At 39.9% G+C, this 18,707-nt stretch overlaps 1 protein-coding gene across 5 annotated transcripts in view; it reads left to right on the forward strand.

Annotated features, from left to right (window-relative positions):
• The window catches only part of Cobll1 (cordon-bleu WH2 repeat protein like 1), a 176,333-nt gene that overhangs the window by 94,092 nt on the left and 63,534 nt on the right, over positions 1–18,707 (forward strand). For all 5 annotated transcript variants that reach the window (XM_045147262.1, XM_045147258.1, XM_045147259.1 and 2 more), the window contains exon 2: positions 14,126–14,314. In XM_045147262.1, the coding sequence (XP_045003197.1) occupies positions 14,126–14,314 (189 nt within the window). The remainder of the gene's footprint in view (positions 1–14,125; positions 14,315–18,707) is intronic.

The raw sequence follows: 18,707 nt of genomic DNA on the forward strand, positions 1-18,707 counted from the left end.
TTACCCAATTATGTTTAGCTGAAGGGCCAAATGCCTTCCCACTACTATTTAACCTTATTATCAAAAAATGGAGAGTAAGTCATATGAGTATACAGTGAGATTTTGGCCCCATAAATCAAGCATGGAGGTTTACAGTTCCACAACTCATTTTTCCTAAATCTTTTTAAATCTTTAAATGATGCTATTGGTACTCAGCCATTTTTTTTTTTAAACTTCAACCACTTATCATATAAGTAAAGGTTTAAATCTGTTGGCACTGAACTATATCCCCAACCTGGCCAATTTGCCAAAAGTCCTAACTTTTTGGAAAAGTGTAAAAGTTAAGTTGTTTAAATTTCAGTTTGTCAAATTAACAGTTTTTTTTCCCCCTGGTAGGAATGTTCTCATAATGCACTATTCTATGTGCCTGAATTAAAGTAAATCTTGTTTTTTCCAAAGAGAAACTCTAGACAAAGTGGACTGAATATCATATTGAAGACATGTCTCATGTATTTTGTTTTGTTTGGTATGACTTATCATACTATCCCATTCTTAACAAGTTGGAGTGAGGTTAGGCTATTGGTCAAATTAGCTATGATCTGTAAACATGTACATACTTATAGGGATCTTCGTCATGCAAATAAGTATTAATTATTAAAGAGATAAAGGATAAAGAATTAGTTTTCCTTTAAAGATAGCATTCTAAAGAATCTTTTCTGTTTTCTTCCCCATAGCAAAGCTAGTTGAAGAATAAGAAAATCCAATGAGGGCTGGAGAGATGGCTTAGCGGTTAAGCGCTTGCCTGTGAAGCCTAAGGACCCCGGTTCGAGGCTCGGTTCCCCAGGTCCCACGTTAGCCAGATGCACAAGCGGGCGCACGCATCTGGAGTTCGTTTGCAGAGGCTGGAAGCCCTGGCGTGCCCATTCTCTCTCTCCTTCTATCTGTCTTTCTCTCTGTGTCTGTCGCTCTCAAATAAATTTAAAAAAAAAAAAAAATTTAAAAAAAAAAAAAAAAAAAGAAAATCCAATGAAATGCTTATGAAATTTTATGCAGAACATAAAGTAATCTTTTTGTAAAATCGTTACAATAAATTTACCTGGTTTTTAATCTTAGCATCATGTTTATCAGGGTCTTAGCTCCCATATCTTGGAATTCGTAATCACTGAACCACATCTATTTTATAAGAATTCTTGTGCTAAAAATGTTTTAATGGCTTTGACATCTAAAAGTTGTTTTTGAACAAATCTTTGCTAAGACTTTGAGCGATATTGACCATTACTTGGCGTGTTATACATGCATGCCTTTGTTTCTACATCCACCTATTTCCTTGGGGTTGGCTTGTATACACCAGACCACTGTGCATGGCTCAGCCATTTCCGCTTCTTGTTTCAAGAAAGGAAGAATTGCAATGTTTTTTTTTAAAATAATATTTATAGTTAGCTGCCTTTCTATGGAAATGGAGGATATGGTAGTTGGGAGGGCCCAGGAATATTATTGTTTGAACCAGGCAGATAAAAGCATAGTGTAATTTTTCGAATGTGGGTTATTTTCTTTGAAAAGATCTAATGCAGTTTTATACATCTTGAAAACATAGTTCTTTTTTTTTTTTCTGAGTCAGATTTATTTTGCTTAAATGATGAGCTCCAGTGACATTCATTTCCTTATAAATAGCAAGATTTCACTCTTAATGAATGAATAAAACTTCACTCTGTATCTATACCTTTTCTTCATCCACTGCTTTGTTGGCAGACACCTAGGCTAAGACCCTGATTCGGCAGTTTTGAGTAGGGCTGTTTGTGCTTGCTTTCATTTTCATCTGCACATCCATACCATGTTTCTGGACACTTAGGTCCATAAACCTGCCACCATTTCCCTGAATTTTCAAAGAAACTAGGAAAAAAATGGTAAAGGATAATGGACTAATTTACAGTTCTGCCAACAGTGGGTGGGTTGCCTGTGATCACCTTACACTTATAAAAAGCTAGGAAGTTGGCCTGGAGAGATGACTTAGCTATTAAGGTGCATGCCTGTGAAGCCTAAGGACCCAGGTTCGATTTTCCAGATTCCACGTAAGCCAGATGAATATGGTGGTACATGTGTCTGGAGTTTGAAAACATAGTTCTAATGGATTTGTCTTTAGTAAGTGCAGATCTAGTGGGTTGCCTCTTGGGATTTTGTTTCTTTTAGTGTCATTCTGTAGAAAACTTGTGAACTGTACTTACTGGTTAGGTTCATGCAATATGCAATGTGTGTGTGTGTAATTTTTTTCTTCACAAGGGGCTCCACGTAGACTTTTAAGATCGTAGTTTAGTGTTTAGTGCTACATACCTAGAATTGGAGGCAATACATACAGAGTAACACGGAAAGCAAGAAATTGGCTGCTGGGGCCTGGAGAGATGGCTTAGTGGTTAAGGTGTATGCCTGTGAAGCCTAAGGGCCCTGGTTTGATTCTCCAGGTCTCACTCAGGTAAGCCAGCTGCACAGAGTGGCACATGCATCTGGAGTTCACTTGCAGTGGCTGGAGGCCCTGGTACACCCATTCTTATTTACTCTCTCTTTCTCTCTCTCCCTCTGTCTCTAAGAAAGAAAGAAAAAGAAAGAAAGAAGGAAATTGGCCTCTGGAAATAAGTCATGCTAAGTTAAAAAAGCTAGGTTTACCAATCGTAACTGATGACATAAAATCAACCCTCTTGGGAATTTTTTTCTTTGTTCTATAGAATATACACAAGGCAGTAACTCACAGGATTGTTGTAATAATTAGTTTAGGATACACAGAGTCTTCTGCATGTTGTAGTGAATAGATAACTTTTGGGGCTTTTCAGTAGTAACTGGCTAATACAAAATGATCAACTCTTAGTTCTTTGAATTCTGGAAGTATTATATGTGTTTCTGTACTGAAAATCCATAGAGACACTTAGGAAATGGTGTGTGCAGTAAAACCCATGTTCTTCACCTCCTGCTGCAGTGTTCTTTCCTCTGAATAGCTTTCTTTAAATTTGTACAATGATTCTTAAATATTCTTATTTTAGTCAATAATTGATGTGTCTCACAAACCAGAATATAAAATATATTCCTGATTTCTGATGTTTGAAGAGAATGTATAAAAAATAATTGCTTTGGGAGAATTGCCACAAAGTATATGAAAATATTAATAAAAAGCAAATGACATTACAATAGATGGATGGAAGAAGAGATGGCTGTTTCAGTACAGTGTAGATTTGAGGAATCCTATTGGTTGGCTATGTTAATTAATTGTTTAAAGACAAACAGATTTCTGTATCACAGAAAATTTTCTTTGGGTAGATGCTTCTTGTTTTACATGATGTGAGAAAACTCCTTTTACCCCAATTACATTTTAAAAAACTCATCCCTGTGAACTTTTAGGAAATTGGATTTTAAAATTTTGAACACATTGCATGTTTTGTTTGTGGGGGTGGAGATTCATGCACTTAATAATATTTTATTGAGTTCTGTTTTTTGAAAGATATGTATTTGCCAGGAGAGAAAGGGGGGCAGTGTGAGTATGTGTATCAGCATGCCAGGGCCTCTGGCCACTGCAAATGAACGCCAGATGCATGTGCCTCTGTGTGCATCTGGTTTTGTGTGGAGGCCAGAGATACGCCTTGGAAATTATGCTATATGACACGTGTGGTGCTTTAGCCCTGCTCTGACTTAGTGACTTGGCTTCTTCATTCTTTCTGCTGTAGTTAAATGATGGAGGGGAGCTGTGTCTGCCTGTGGAGTTGTCCCAGTTCATCTCCATGGTGATGGGTGTGATTGACCACTGGCTATTATTAGACAGAAGTATCTACACAGTGCCCTATGCATGCTGAAAGAAAAAAGAATTTAGTGGTGCATAATTGCTCACCTGAGTAATCCCATTACTTACAGGTCGAGGCAGGAGGATTGCCACAGGTTTAAGGCTAGCCTGATTACTGAGTGAGAACTTGGGGGGGGGTGGAGGGAGAGAGAGAAGAGAATTTAAAGTAAAAAATCTAAGTATAAAACAAAAAGAGCTTCCTGAAAGATGTGTTTAAGGTGAGACAATTTTCACAGTTGTGTTGCAGAGACCATGTCTGTAAAAGCAGCTCATGTCATGAGCTTCAGAGCCTTGCACATCTGTCCAATCACTTCAGACGAGCACCAGGAAGGGTGTTGTGGTCTGTGACCCTCTAGCGTGCTGCTTTTAGGAAGAGATGTGGGCTGAAGCGTAAGTCTCCACTGGGGTGGATTTGCTTCCATGTGCACTCTAGTGGTCATTGGACCGCTCTACTAACACATTTTTTTTTTTGGTGGGGGGGTTTTCAAGGTAGGGTCTCACTCTGGTCCAGGCTGACCTGGAATTAACTATGTATTCTCAGGGTGGCCTTGAACTCATGGCGATCCTCCTACCTCTGCCTCCTGAGTGCTGGGATTAAAGGTGTAGGCCACCATGCCCAGCAACTAACACATTTCATTTAACTTATCAAAAACATTTTTTCTCAATTTTTATTAACATTTTCCATGATTATAAAAAAAATCCCATGGTAGTACCCTTCCTCCCCCCCCCCCCCGTTTCCCCTTCAAAAACATTTTAAAGTTTTTTTTTTTTAATTTTATTTATTTATTTATTTGAGAGTGGCAAACACAGAGAGAAAGACAGATAGAGGGAGAGAGAGAGAATGGGCACGCCAGGGCTTCCAGCCTCTGCAAACGAACTCCAGACGCGTGCGCCCCCTTGTGCATCTGGCTAACGTGGGACCTGGAGAACCGGGCCTAGAACCGGGATCCTTAGGCTTCACAGGCAAGCGCTTAACCGCTAAGCCATCTCTCCAGCCCTCAAAAACATTTTAAAAGCCAGGTGTGGTTGATTGCTTGTAATTCTGGGGATACAGAGATAGGAGGATTCTTGAGGTTTGTTGGCCAGCCATTCCAGCTTACTTAATGAATTCTAGGCCTATGAAAGACCTTGACTCAAAAAGGTGTGACACCTGAGACAGAGGATACTTACACACACACACAAACATTTGTAATCAGCATAGGAAAAATACTAATAGATATTTATCTGATATTTTGAACTAAGTCTATGAAACATAGTGTGCGCATATGTATATATATGTGTGTGTGTATATATATATTATATATATATATGTGTATATATATATATTATATATAATGACATAGATTTTAATTGCAAGCCCTTTATCTGTATTTTTACTTGGAAATAAAGAGAGAGAAAGGGAGGAGGGGAGAGCGAGAAAGAGGAAGAACAGCATGCCAGGTATTTTTGGCACTGCAAAAAAAAAAAATCTTCAGATGCATATGGCACATAGTTCACTGGCTTTCATAGGTACTGGGAACTTGAATCTGCATCATTGGGCTTTGCAAGCAAGCACCTTTAGCCACAAAGCTATCTCCCCAGCCCCATTGATGTGTGATTTGATACAATAGCATTTCTAGTTGACATATATGTCATGTACTTGACATGTATACTCAAGTTGTTACCAATATGTCTGTGTATTTTTAATAATTAAATCTCAGTGATAAATATTTAAAGACAAATTAAAATTAAATACAGCAAGCATGTAATCTCTCGGGCCCACTGGTCATATTTCAGTTGCTTTGTGTGTACACAGCTCTCATACTGCACAGCAAAGCCTTAGATGTCTGGCTCCAAAGGAAGGAGGTCAGAGCCATATTTGGAAAGAGCAGTGAAGTGATTAAGCAAATTGTCTGTTTATTTTTTTATGTGCATACTGGGGAAAAAGACTAAAGATGTCAGAAACATAGGGCGTACTTTCCTGCATACACAGGTTTCTCCACTAAGACCTTGCATCTATACTGAGCATGTAGAGACTTTTTCCTCCTTATTCTTTAAATAATACAATGTAGCAATTGTTTATATGGCATTTGCATTGTTTTGGTATTAAGTAATCTAGAAATAAGTAAAGGTATATGTGAGGTTGTGCACAAGTTATATACAAATACAAAAATTCCACTTAATATTACAACTCAGGCACCTACAGACTTATGAAATCTGTGAGGAGCTCCTGGATTCTACCCTTTGGGTAATGGAGGATGGCCCATTACTGTAGCTACCTGTTGCTGGTCAGGCCTAAGTGCTGGGGTGATGGGATTCAGACTCTGAAGTGGTAAATGGCTTGTGGTAGGGACTGGGTATTCCAGACACTGAAATGTAACCTAATTGAGTGTGGGAACCCCACCCCAGAGGATGTTCAGAAAATTTTATTTTTAGTTTGTTGTTTTGCTCATCACTTTTTCCTAGCATGTTTGCCAAGCGAGAGAAAGACACTTGGAAATGGAACCCTTTTCAGGCTTTCATTCCCTGTGAGCCTCAGAGGAGATCCTTTCCTGGCTGGAACCAAAACTATCTTAGCAAAGGCAGAACTTCCCAGAGATAGGAGTGAGGTACTGTCTGTGCATGCTTTCCAGCAAGTGTTGCTTACACATTAGCTGAGCTAGTGTGTCTGACCAGCTATTGGTTGCCTGTTTTCAGTATGCAAACAAGATTACGCTTAAATCTTTGAATGTCAGAGGTTGCAGGTCCTCCACACATCTAGTTCAGAACCTACCTGCATTTTGGATGAAGAAGGCTAACACCATGGGAAGGTAGAACACTTCAAGGATTTTTGTTTCCCACTACAGTGTGTTGTTTCCCTGGCTCATGAGGCATGATGGGGAAGAAACCGTGTTGTGGAGGGTGGGCTGCCTTGGGTGGGAATGGAGGGTGGCCTCTCTTCTGTGTAGTCAGGGAACACCTCAGCAAGGAGGGAATTATTTGTTCAAAGCAGAATCAGCTTAACGAATAGGCAATTCAAAGTCCTGTGGCTAGGAGCATTGGGTGTGAGGAAAATGCTGAGCAAGTTCTTCAGATGTGAAAGGACTAGATCTGCTTTAAGGGAAAAATACCAGCATGCATGACACATGAGATGGAAACTTGAAGTAACGAGAGAGCTCAGGTTGCCAGGGGCTAGCTCAGCAGTTGGGTCGCGTCAGCCTGCCTCAGAGTCACTGGGAGGATTTTCAAGCATGAGCTGAAAAGCTCCGATTCTGATTGTATCACTTTGGGGTAGGAACGGATAGTTTGCATTTCTAAGGAGTTTTCAGTGCATGACTAGTGCTTGAAACTGTAAGGATAACTCTGTGGGGCCTTACAGGCTGTATTAGCCAGGGTTCTCTAAAGGAACAGAACCAGTAGAATGAATATATACTATCAGAGGGATCTTTTAGATTGACTTACATGATAGGAACAATGAACAATTGAACAATGGTTGTCTAAAGGCTGGAGAGGCTGACAGCCTACTAACTGTTGGGGTGGATGTCTCAGCAGTCCCTGGCCCAGGAGGCCTGGAGGATTCCTGGAGAGCCATTGGTCTTCAGTCCATGTCGGAAGGCCAGGGGATCTGGGTTCTGATGGCAGCAGATGGCACCAGCACCTGCAGCAATGGTGGTATGTGGGGATTTAGAATGTCCTTGAGAGTGTTGGAGCCATTTGCAGCTCTTGGTTGGGATTTGACTAAAGAGTTAGAGCACCAGACATTCACAGTTACACAAACTTCCACTGAACCAGTAGCCTCCAGGTTTTTGTCTTGTGAATGAATTCCACAGGTCATAGAGGGTGGAGTTGAGAAATATTTTATTATAGAGTTTAAGAGAAGAAAAAGAGGCAGAGCCCCTGCATAGCAGGAGGGGTCTCCAGTAAGGAGAAAAGAACTTGGTGACTGATTGGGATCTTTGGAGGGAATTTACTGAGTGGGGGCTGAGCTGGTCAGTCCAGTGCCCTGCTAGGTGTTAGGCACCTTGCGTTCTTCAGGTTTCTAGGGTAGTGATCATGCTCACATCCTCATTATACACACACACACACACACACACACACACACATACATACATATATATATACATATATACATATATGTGTGTGTGTATGTATGTGTGTGTGTGTGTATATATATATATATACTGCTTTTAGTCAAGAAAAGAACTCTTCATTTCACCCCTAACTGCATAGCATTTTCTATGTGATAGGGGCTCTCACCAGCAGGCAGGCAGGCAAGCTACACTGTTTTTTCTTTTTTCTTTTCAATCTCTTTAAAACTGGGCTGCTGCTGTAAAGTACTGTTCACTCCAGGGGCGGACTTCCCCTCAGTTAATGCCACCTGGAAATGCCACCACAGGCCCAGCAGAGACATGTCTCATAATTGACCTCTCTCCCAAATCAAGTTGACACTCAAAGAAAGGAATTTGTAATGTCAGTGAAGGACCAGAGATTCACATGCTAGAAAATCCCTCTGCCCACTACAGAGGAGAAAGGATTTTGGGGTCCAGGAAGACAGGTAGCAGAAAACAGTCAGAAGGCTGTTGGAGCAGTCTAGGTATGAGATGGTGGCTTAGTGATCCAGGTGGTGGCAGAGGATTTGGTAATGGATTGGAAATAGGAAGCAGGGGACTGAGATGAGTCAAACCATGACTAAGAATGTTGCTTGAGTTAACCAAGTGGTTAGTTGGCATTGTTTGTATAGGAAGAAGTTTTTGTAAGAATGGTGATGGGGGAGGAGAATAAACAGATTGGGTCATGTAAAGTTTGAAATACACATGGTAGGCTGCACTAGAAATGACCATGAGATTTTGTGGTACTGAGAGCTCAATAGACAGGTGATTTCAGGCAAATCTAGGCCTCCTTCTGACATTCCTTTCCCCAGAGTAGACTGTGGAGTAAGCAAACGAGACAAACATGCTTCAAGGTTGTGAATGGATTACACTTAGAACCTATAAGTTTTGTACTGGCCCAACAGGCTCTGCCTATCTAATTCCACTTTGTCTTCAAAACCAGTCATTTGTGTCTCCTCTGAGAAGCACACTTTGATCTGTCTTTACCCTCACAGCTCCTTCCAGCCACCTCTTCTAGTCTGAAGCTTTGAGAGTGTGCTTCTGCTTCATACCCTTCTTTTGACCCTTCTGTTTTTGCTTTCTGTCTCTTGTATCTCTTCCCTGTTGGATTGTTGGTTTCTCCTGAGAGAATTTTAAACTCAATCATGGCTACTTTCCACATTTTAGTCTGGAAGGTATGACAAATACTTCACTAATAAGAGTACCAATAAGAGACATTAAGGTATTTATAGTTGAAGTATCTGTAAAGAACATTATTCACAAACCAATGGTTTGTTCTGTATTTCATTTTTTTTTAATAGACTTAAGTTAGAAATTAGAGACAGCTTTTCATCAGAAACACAAAACACATTAAGACATAAGATAGTAAAATGTCCAACCTGTGAGTCAGAACTTACTGGCATGTGTAGTAAACAGAGAAGACTTCTTCAGGGAATTAGACTTCCTCACTTTGAAACGGAGCCAGTACAGGGTGTGGAGGATGAGGACGAGAGTCCAGGAGAAGACCAAGGCAAGCACCACACGGAGATGAGCGAGGTGGGCTCTGAGTCTGTTAATAAGACAGAGTTGAAAGAAGTGTTAGGCATTGGAAGTATGTTTTTAAGAGAGGAAAGCTGAAATAGATTTACAAAGGTGGGAAAACTTGGGGTCTTTCAAAGTTTATTTTTGTTACTGCTATGAAAGGAATGTTTCCTTTATCATGCTTTCTGATAGGTTTTTGCTTATGTGTGTGTAGACTTTTTTCTTTTATAAATTTTTTATTTATTTATTTGAGAGCGACAGACACAGAGAGAAAGACAGATAGAGGGAGGGAGAGAGAATGGGCGCGCCAGGGCTTCCAGCCTCTGCAAACGAACTCCAGACGCGTGCGCCCCCTTGTGCATCTGGCTAACGTGGGACCTGGGGAACCGAGCCTCGAACCGGGGTCCTTAGGCTTCACAGGCAAGCGCTTAACCGCTAAGCCATCTCTCCAGCCCGTGTGTAGACTTTTGACCTTAGAATATTATCTTTCTAGTAAGCCACCTCATGGAATTCTCATGGAGAAGTTTTGCACTTGATTCGCTGGTTTTTAGCCGCCTCTCCCTTCTTTGTGAAACTTCACTACACTATTCAATTCTGAGAAGTATTGTCTTTTTAAAAATGTATTTGTGTGCTTTCCTCTGAAATGTCAATTATTTCTTATATTTTCCTGTATATTTCAATTTCTTCGTCTAAGCCCACCTTATGTTTCCTATCTGTAAAACATTTCTGGTACCCAGAAAGTTAGGCTTGCTTCCTATAGCCCTCTGCTGTTCCACGGTGCACCGTAGGTGAGTTGTCAAACGTTCTGGTAATTTTTTATGTGTCTCTTAGTCTTTCAGGCCTCAAATCCTTTGAGATTAGGACTTGAGTTATCTTTACATCCCCAGTGTTTAGCTGGATTTACTATTGTCTGTTACAAGGTAGTAATTTTTTGTTTGTTTGTTTTTTAGAGGCAGGGTCTCACTCTGGTACAGGATGACTTAGAACTCACTCTGTAGTTCCAAGCTGGCCTCAAACTCAAGGCACTACTCCTGTCTCTGCCTCCTGAGTGCTAAGATTAAAGACCTGCACCACCATGTCCAGCTGGTAAATGTGTATGTGTATATATATATATATATATATATATATATATATATATATATGAATGAATGATGCATCAGCTTTAAAAAATTACTTTTGGGTTGGAGAGATGACTTAGCAGTTAAGGAGCAAGCCTGCAAAGCCTAAGGTCCCAGGTTCGATTCTCCAGGTTCTTTGTAAGCCAGATGCACATGTTGGTGAATGAGTTGAGTTCGTTTGCAGTGGCTGGAGGCCCTGGCATGCCCCCCCCCCTCTGTTCTCTCCCCTCTCCCCTCTCTGTCTCTAGTAAATAAATAAATAAATCTAAAAAACCCTTACTTTTGTCATGATTATGAAGGAAGCCATTCTTCTAAAATATAATATGTATCTGATTTTGCTACTAAAAATTAAAGGCTCAATATTTTAATAACAATGTACACAGAAATGTTTCTGCTCTTTTATAATAACTAATACACAAAGATGCTTAACTTGTAAGTGGCATAATTTGAAAATAGTAAGTGTATACTACATGTACTTTGTGTGGTTTTTATGTTATTTTTAGGAAATGAGGAGGTAAGATCTAAATTTGTTTTTCCTTAGAGGAAGTACAATTCCTTCTTTCAAAGTTGTTTATTTTTATTTTTATTTATTTTATGTTATCTTTATTTATTTATTAGAGAGCGACAGGCAGAGAGAGGAAGAAGGAGAGAGAGAGAGAGAGAGAGAGAGAGAGAATGGGTACACCAGGGCCTCCAGCCACTGTAAACGAACTCCAGATGTGTGCTCCCCCTTGTGCATCTGGCTAACATGGGTCCTGGGGAATCAAGCCTTGAACCCGGGTCCTTAGGCTTCACAGGCAAGCGATGAACTGCTAAGCCATCTCTCCAGCCCCAAAGTTGTTTTTTAAAGATAATATTTTCAAAACTTTTAAACTAATTTCATTTAAATTGCAAACAAAAATACAAATATGACATTACTCATAGTTACTTTTCACATTTTCCTCTTTCAACAGGGCGAGGGAGGGAGGGGAAGGAAGGAAGGTTTGTTTTCTTTTTGTACTCACTTTGAAGGCGGAGTCTCTCACAGTGAGGAAGACATGGGAGGCAAGAGCTTCAGGCAGCTGGTTTTATTACATTTGCTTTCAGGAAGAAGGGAGGCAAATGCTGATAATCCATTAGCTTTTTTTTTTTTTTTTTTTTTTTTTTTTAATAATTTCAGCCCTCACAATGATGCCACCCACATTCAGGGAGGTTTCTCCCTTTTCCTCCTTTGTTAAACTTCTATGAAAATGCTGGCCTACAGATATACCCATGCCTACTAGGTGATTAATTCTAAGTGCAATGAAGTTGGCCATGAATATTAACCATCACAGTGAACCAATCAAAGTTCATTGTTTGTTGCTAAGTGCAGTGGGAAATAGAACCATTTATAGCATACTTGTGTTGTAGTCCATTCCATGTTGCTAGGATGAACATCCAAAGCAGACGTGGTGTATAGGAGGAAGGGGTTCATATTCAGCTTACAAATCCAAGGGAAGTTGCATCAATGGCAGAAGAACCTGCTCACTTCCATATATCTAAGCAGAGAGAAAAACAGCAAGCAACACATCAGCATTAGCACACACAAACCTACCAGTGTACACATTGCTCAGCACACCTTTAGGCTGGAATTCAGATCCATCCCCAAACATGCCTTTGGGCTGGATCCCAGGTTCCACTCCCGGGGACACCTCCTCCAGCCAGGTGGCTGGACACTCAAATTACAAGCTTAACAAAACACCCGAGTCTACGGGGACATACACTCAAACTACCACAAATTGTTTGCTTTCTTTCAGGAAGTTAGAAACACAGGCAAAATAATGAAACTGGTAACCAGGAGAAAAAAAATAGGAAAGAAAAATGGCACATTTAGGGAATCATTTTTTCCTTCTTTGCATTATTATAGAATATAAAAAGTGTGGTGTGGTGTGTGTTTGGCTGTCCTGAGGGTAGATTAAGCTAGAGTCTAAATCAGATAGTGAGAAAGAAATAAAATGAAAAACTGTGAAGCTGCAGTCATGAACCCACAATGAATACTGATAACCCTACTTAGGAGGGTCCGTAGGGGAGTGGGGTATGGAGAGGGGCGTAAGAGTACAACCTGAGGGCAGTATGAGCAGTATGCAAGATGTTCATGCAGGAAAGCTTACATAAAATAAAAGCTTAAATAAAATAAGAGCTCTGGAAGTGAGTGAGTTTTTATAATTTATCTGATCAAAGGAGATACATAATACTCTTAATTTGCTAGTACTGACTGGAGGCAAATCAACTTTTCCTTATTGTATTCATTGTACATTATATTATGTTTTAGAAGGATATTTTCATACAAGTGTGTAATGTACTTGAACCATGATTCCCCCTTTACCCCCCCTTTCTTTTTTCTGGCCATCTCTTTCATCCCTTAGACAGCTTTGCATCTGCTCTTATGCCATACACACATACATGCATGCGCACATGATTTTATGCATTTATATAAACTCTAGTTTCCACAAATGAGGAAAATCATAGTGATATTTATCTTTCTTACACTTACATCTATTTTCTTACAAATGGCATAATTTCATTTTTTCTTTATAGCAGCATAAAATTCCACTGTGGGTATATAACACATTTTCTTCATTTGTTTCTCTGTTGATGTACATCTAAGTTGGTTCCATAATGTGGCTATTGTGAATCAAGCTTCACAGGCTGGGGAAATGTTCAGTGGTTAAAAATGCTTGCTTGTGGGCTGGAGAGATGGCTTAGTGGTTAAGGCCCTTGCCTGTGAAGCCAAAGGACCTGGGTTTGATTCCCCAGGACTCATGTAAGCCAGATGCACAGGAACACATGTGTCTGGAGTTTGCTTGCAATGGCTACAGGCCCTGCTGTGCCCATTCTCTCTCTCTCTGTCTCTCTTCTATCTCTCTTGCTTTCTGCTTACAAATAAATAAAAATTTAAAACAATTAAAAAATGTTTTCTTGTAATAAAGATGCTTGCTTGCTAAGCATGTTGGTCCAGGTTTGGCTCCCTACTATGGCATGTGTCTAGAGTTCATTTACAGCTGCAAGAGGCCTTTACCTGTCCATCCTCTCCCTCCCCCAACACACAGAAATTTTTTTCAAAAAGTTAATATTGCAACAATAAATATCAGTAAGCAGTTATTTATGCAAGGTCTTGATTAATGAGTCCTTCGGGTAATATCCAAGACTTTGGTTATATGGTAGACTGTTTTGGTTTTTTTGAGGAATTTCCGTAGTGGCTGGGTTAGTTTGCCTTCATAGCAGCAGTGTCAAGGGCTTCCCTTTTATCCACATCTTCATGAGCATTTGCTGTTATTTGTTTTCATGAATGCCATTCTGACAAAGGGTAAAATGGAAACTCTGTGTAGCTTTAACTTGCATTTCATGTTTATTGGCCATTTGTATTTCAGTGTCTGTTACCAAATCATGTCGGTGTAGTGTTTAAAACAAAATGCTCATTGGGAAAGGAAAAGAGGTGTTTAGTTTCTGTAGTCCCTAGCAAACTTAACAATTAGCATTTTGGTGTTGTTGTTTTTTTTAATTTTTTTGGATGGGGATCATCTAAACGTAAGTTTCAAGTTTGTATGAAAGTTGGGATCATTTTGGAAAGCTACTTTTAAAATATTTTCTTTCAATTTTAGGAGGAAACCAAAGGCCAAGGCACCGCTTCCTCCTGCCGAGAACAGATGCACAAATATGTCTTCCATGGAGGATCCTGTAGAACCAACTGCTGTCATCACGGAACAGAATGAAAACATGATCGATAAAGACATCGAACTCTCGGTGGTCCTCCCTGGGGACATCATCAAATCTACTACTGTTCCTGGCAGGTATGCTGTGTGGCCTGAAATATCAGCACCTCCCTTTTCTCCTCCACTGGTGAAACTCTCTGTGACATACCTTGTGATACTTTGGTGCTTTTTTCCCCCTTTGGTAAAATACTTAATTTAACATTCACTTGTAATTTTTTAAAATTAAATACTAAAAAGTTATTAAAGTCTGCCAGTGTTTAAATATCAAAGTCATGAATTCTACTAACCCAGTCAATGAACACTTAAGTTTTGTAACTATCTCATCTCTTGTTATTTATTTGATGTTTTAAAGAGCCTTTCCTAGAGGAACGGTTGTCTCTCCTGCTAGGTTTGCAAGGGAAGCTCTCCCTTTTGCTTCTTACCACTTTAAGCTTATGCTTTGATTTATAAGAAATGACCACTCTTAAAATGTAATATTTTCACATTTATTTGAACAGTTAAATCTATCTGTAAAATTAGAATTATTTTCTGAATTGATTTAATTAGTTAAAGGTTCGGGGGAATTAAATAGAAATACAAAATCAAGCTTTAACCAGAAAGGACTGAAGATAATGCTTAGGAGAAGGATAGTTTTCAAAATTGCATGAAAGTTAGAAAAATGGAACCAAGCCAAATGTAATTTTCCATGTGAGTGGAAAGTTACATGGACTGTACACTTGACCTTGGTCCATCCCTTTACCTTTCATTGTCCATTGTTATCCAAGAATATTTGTTAGAAATTGAAGCTGTTTGACCTTGCTATGTGCATGTCACAAAAGGAAGCATTACATTGGGTACTGCATTTCTATAATCATGCTCTGTGTAGAAAATTCATTCTAGATAACCTTAGTTTTAAATACATCAAAACCATATGTAACTTTAAAAATGGTTAAAAGTTATTGGAAATAAAACAGTTCAGCTTTAGTCAATACTTAGAATCTATATATTAAGTTCTCAGTTCCACTTTGCCATTTGTTTGTAGGGAAAGAGGTTTTAGGGATTATTCATTAAACTGTGTTTATGAGGTTGTGGAAACTATGAACGCCGGTGGTGGCCTGCACCTGCCTCACTCCTCTTGTGGGTGAGGAAGCTTCGTGGTGGCCTCTGCCTGCACCTGCATACCTCCTGTGTGGCTGAGGAAGCACGCTGGAAGCCAGAGACAGTGGCCATTGTCTCAACGTTTAAAATAATATCGTCACTGAGACTTTAAAATAGGAGCATAAATGGGTGTGATTCAGGCAATAAAGACAATTCCTATTATTTTCACTGAATTCCAGGTAATTACATTTTTTCCCTAGTTTCTGGCTAAGAATAGCAGCTAATGCTGGTTTCATGTGAATACACTTAAGTTTCATCTTGGACACACCAGTCATCTCTTTATAGTGTTGTAGCTTCTGTTTGGTGTCAGTTAGTGTTTGGGTTGCTTATTTGTACTTTTATTATTATTTATTTATATTAGAGAGAATGGACACTCCAAGACCTTTAGCCAATGCAATGAACACCACATGTATCGCCTTGGGCATCTGGCTTTGCTGGGCACCTGGGGCTTTGCAGATAAGTGCCTTAACTGCTAAGCTATCTCTCTAGCCCTCCTTATTTGTTTTAAACCTCAGTGACTTCAATATCAGAACATAATTTTCCTTCTGAGTCCAACCCTCCTCATACATGCTGACCTGGACTTTGAGAACCTACATCCATGGTCACGTCGTGCTGCCCGGTTGTCCTGTCCCATTATTGACATGTCCCAGCTCCTCCTCCTCTTGTATGGCTTCTTAACATCTGACTCATTCATGTTTTCCTCCTGGATTGAATGTATTTACATTCCCTCTTAAGTCTAATTTATGACTGTTCTCTTGAGAGAGGGAGAGGGAGAGGGAGAGGGAGAGGGAGAGGGAGAGGGAGAGGGAGAGGGAGAGGGAGAGGGAGAGGGAGAGGGAGGAGAGAATGGGCACACCAGGGCCTTCATCCACTGCAAACAAACTTCAGATGTGTGTGCCCCCTTGTGCATCTGGCTTACGTGGGTCCTGGGGTACTGTACCTGGGTCTTTTGGCTTTGAAGGCAAGTGCCTTAACTGCTACACAATCTCTCTAGCCCTTATGACTGTTCTTATGTTGCTGAATTTCCTTCATGTCTACACCATTCTCAGATCTGACTTTTCTTACTATTTAACTTTCAGGCTCTTCATAAGTTACTTTTACTACATGAACACTCACCTGGATCCTGGATCCTACAGTTTTCTCACAATTTACTTTTCAGCTCCCTAGCCCCTAAACATAAGGAATTTTCCATCAGTGTGCTTTTTGTGTCTGAGCCCAGCATTTGCTGAGTTGCTGTGGTTTTCTTATCTGTGGCAATGTATTATGCTTCTATTGCTAGGATTAAATAGCACATCACATGCTGATAGGATTAAATGAAATACTCTCAGTACGTGGCACATACTGGCTCCCACTTGGGTGGAGAGGGACGCTGGGAGTGATGCGGGGCCTTGTGCATGCTGGCCAGTGCTCTGTCACTCAGCTGTACGCCAACCCCACCCCTTTCTCTCTTTTCTCCTGGGAGCTGGTTTCCTTTCCTTGGGCATTTCTCCCTTGACCCTGATCCACAGTTTAATATGACCACAGGACCCCACCTGAAAGACTGCAGGGCCAGCAATTCAATGCTAAACTAAGGAAGGCCAAACTGTTGAGTGGGGATATCTGGATGTGTTACTTTCTCTTCTGAAAATAAGTAGACCATTCTTTTACTACCCTCCTTTGTATATTTAAGGCTTTACCACATGATTCTTGGCTCTTCTATATATATTATTCTTTTTTTTTTCTTTTTAACTTTGCTACCTTTGTAACATTTTCTCTTAGCCCCTGTAACTTTTTTTAATTTACTTATTTTTTTTTAATTTTTTTTTGTTCATTTTTTATTTATTTATTTGAGAGCGACAGACACAGGGAGAAAGAGGCAGATAGAGGGAGAGAGAGAGAATGGGCGCGCCAGGGCTTCCAACCACTGCAAACGAACTCCACACGCATGCGCCCCCTTGTGCATCTGGCTAACGTGGGACCTGGGGAACTGAGCCTCGAGCCGGGGTCCTTAGGCTTCACAGGCAAGCGCTTAACCGCTAAGCCATCTCTCCAGCCCATAATTTACTTATTTTTATTGACAACATATAATTGTAGGCAATAACCCATGGTAATTCCCTCCCTCCCCCCACTTTCCCCTTTGAAACTTCACTCTCCATCATATCTTCTCCCCATGTCAAATAATCTCTGTTTTATTTTGATGTGTTGATCTTCTCTTCCTATTATGATGGTCTTGTGTAGGTAGTATCAGGCACTGTGAGGTCATGGATACCTGGAACTCTTTATTTTATTTATTTGCAAGCAGAGAGAGATAGAGAGAAGGGAGACAGAGAGAGAATGGCATGCCAGGGCCTCTAGCAACTGCAAACGAACTCCAGATGCATGTGCCCCTTGTGCATCTGGCTTATATGAGTCCTGGGGAATTGAACCTGGGTCTTTTGGCTTCACAGACAAACACCTTAACCACTAAGCAATCTCTCCAGCCCCCCTATTAATATATATTTAACTTAATCCCTTTATAATACTACCTCTCATCCCTTGGAACTTATAACCATCACTTTTCTAATGGGCTTATATAGCTGCAATGACACTATACATAAAGGATCCCTCATGTCCCAGCAATCACTTTAAACTCTTCGGACTCTTGATTTAATGGCCTACATTGCCTTACAAAGTCATTCACACATTTGTCTTATTTCCGTGAAGAAACCATATAGCCCACAAGGGTTCTTCATCACATTCCCTCATAATGTTCAACATCATTTCTTCAGTGCAGTTTGGTAAATTCCCAAGAATACTTGTTGCCTCCTTACCCCTTCATGTGTGGATACAGGTGGCAATACAAACGGCATACTTTGACGTTGCATTAGTAATGGATCTAAGTTGTTTTTCTAGAATATTTTTATGGAAAGTAGTTTTCTACAGGCAGAGAGCAAAGTAAGAATGTCCCAGATGGAAATGTTTCTAATTTTAATTTCTTTTTTAATTTTTCTTTAGGGCTGAAGCTTATATAAAGGTAGAATCAGCATTTTTGCTAGAATTTGATTTTGGATCTTGCTTTTCCTATTTTTATCACCCAGGAATTATTTATACATGATAGTTTAATAAAAATTTATAGTTAGATGAACAATCTTTATTTTAAGTGCTCATGCTTATCATTTAGTCATTGTATGATACCAAATATTTTAGCAGTGTGATTCTGGTATATCTTAGGAATCTGATACTAGATATTTTAGAGGGAAGTTTGAGATTTCTCAAGTATAATTTGGATACTATAGGACTGTGACTTGGGAAATGTTGAGAATGTGTTAGGGCTATCTTGAAAGGTTCACCTCTTCCTGACCCATGATTTTACAAA

This window comes from Jaculus jaculus, chromosome 4 (genome assembly GCF_020740685.1).
Source record: "Jaculus jaculus isolate mJacJac1 chromosome 4, mJacJac1.mat.Y.cur, whole genome shotgun sequence".
Taxonomy (NCBI): domain Eukaryota; kingdom Metazoa; phylum Chordata; class Mammalia; order Rodentia; family Dipodidae; genus Jaculus; species Jaculus jaculus.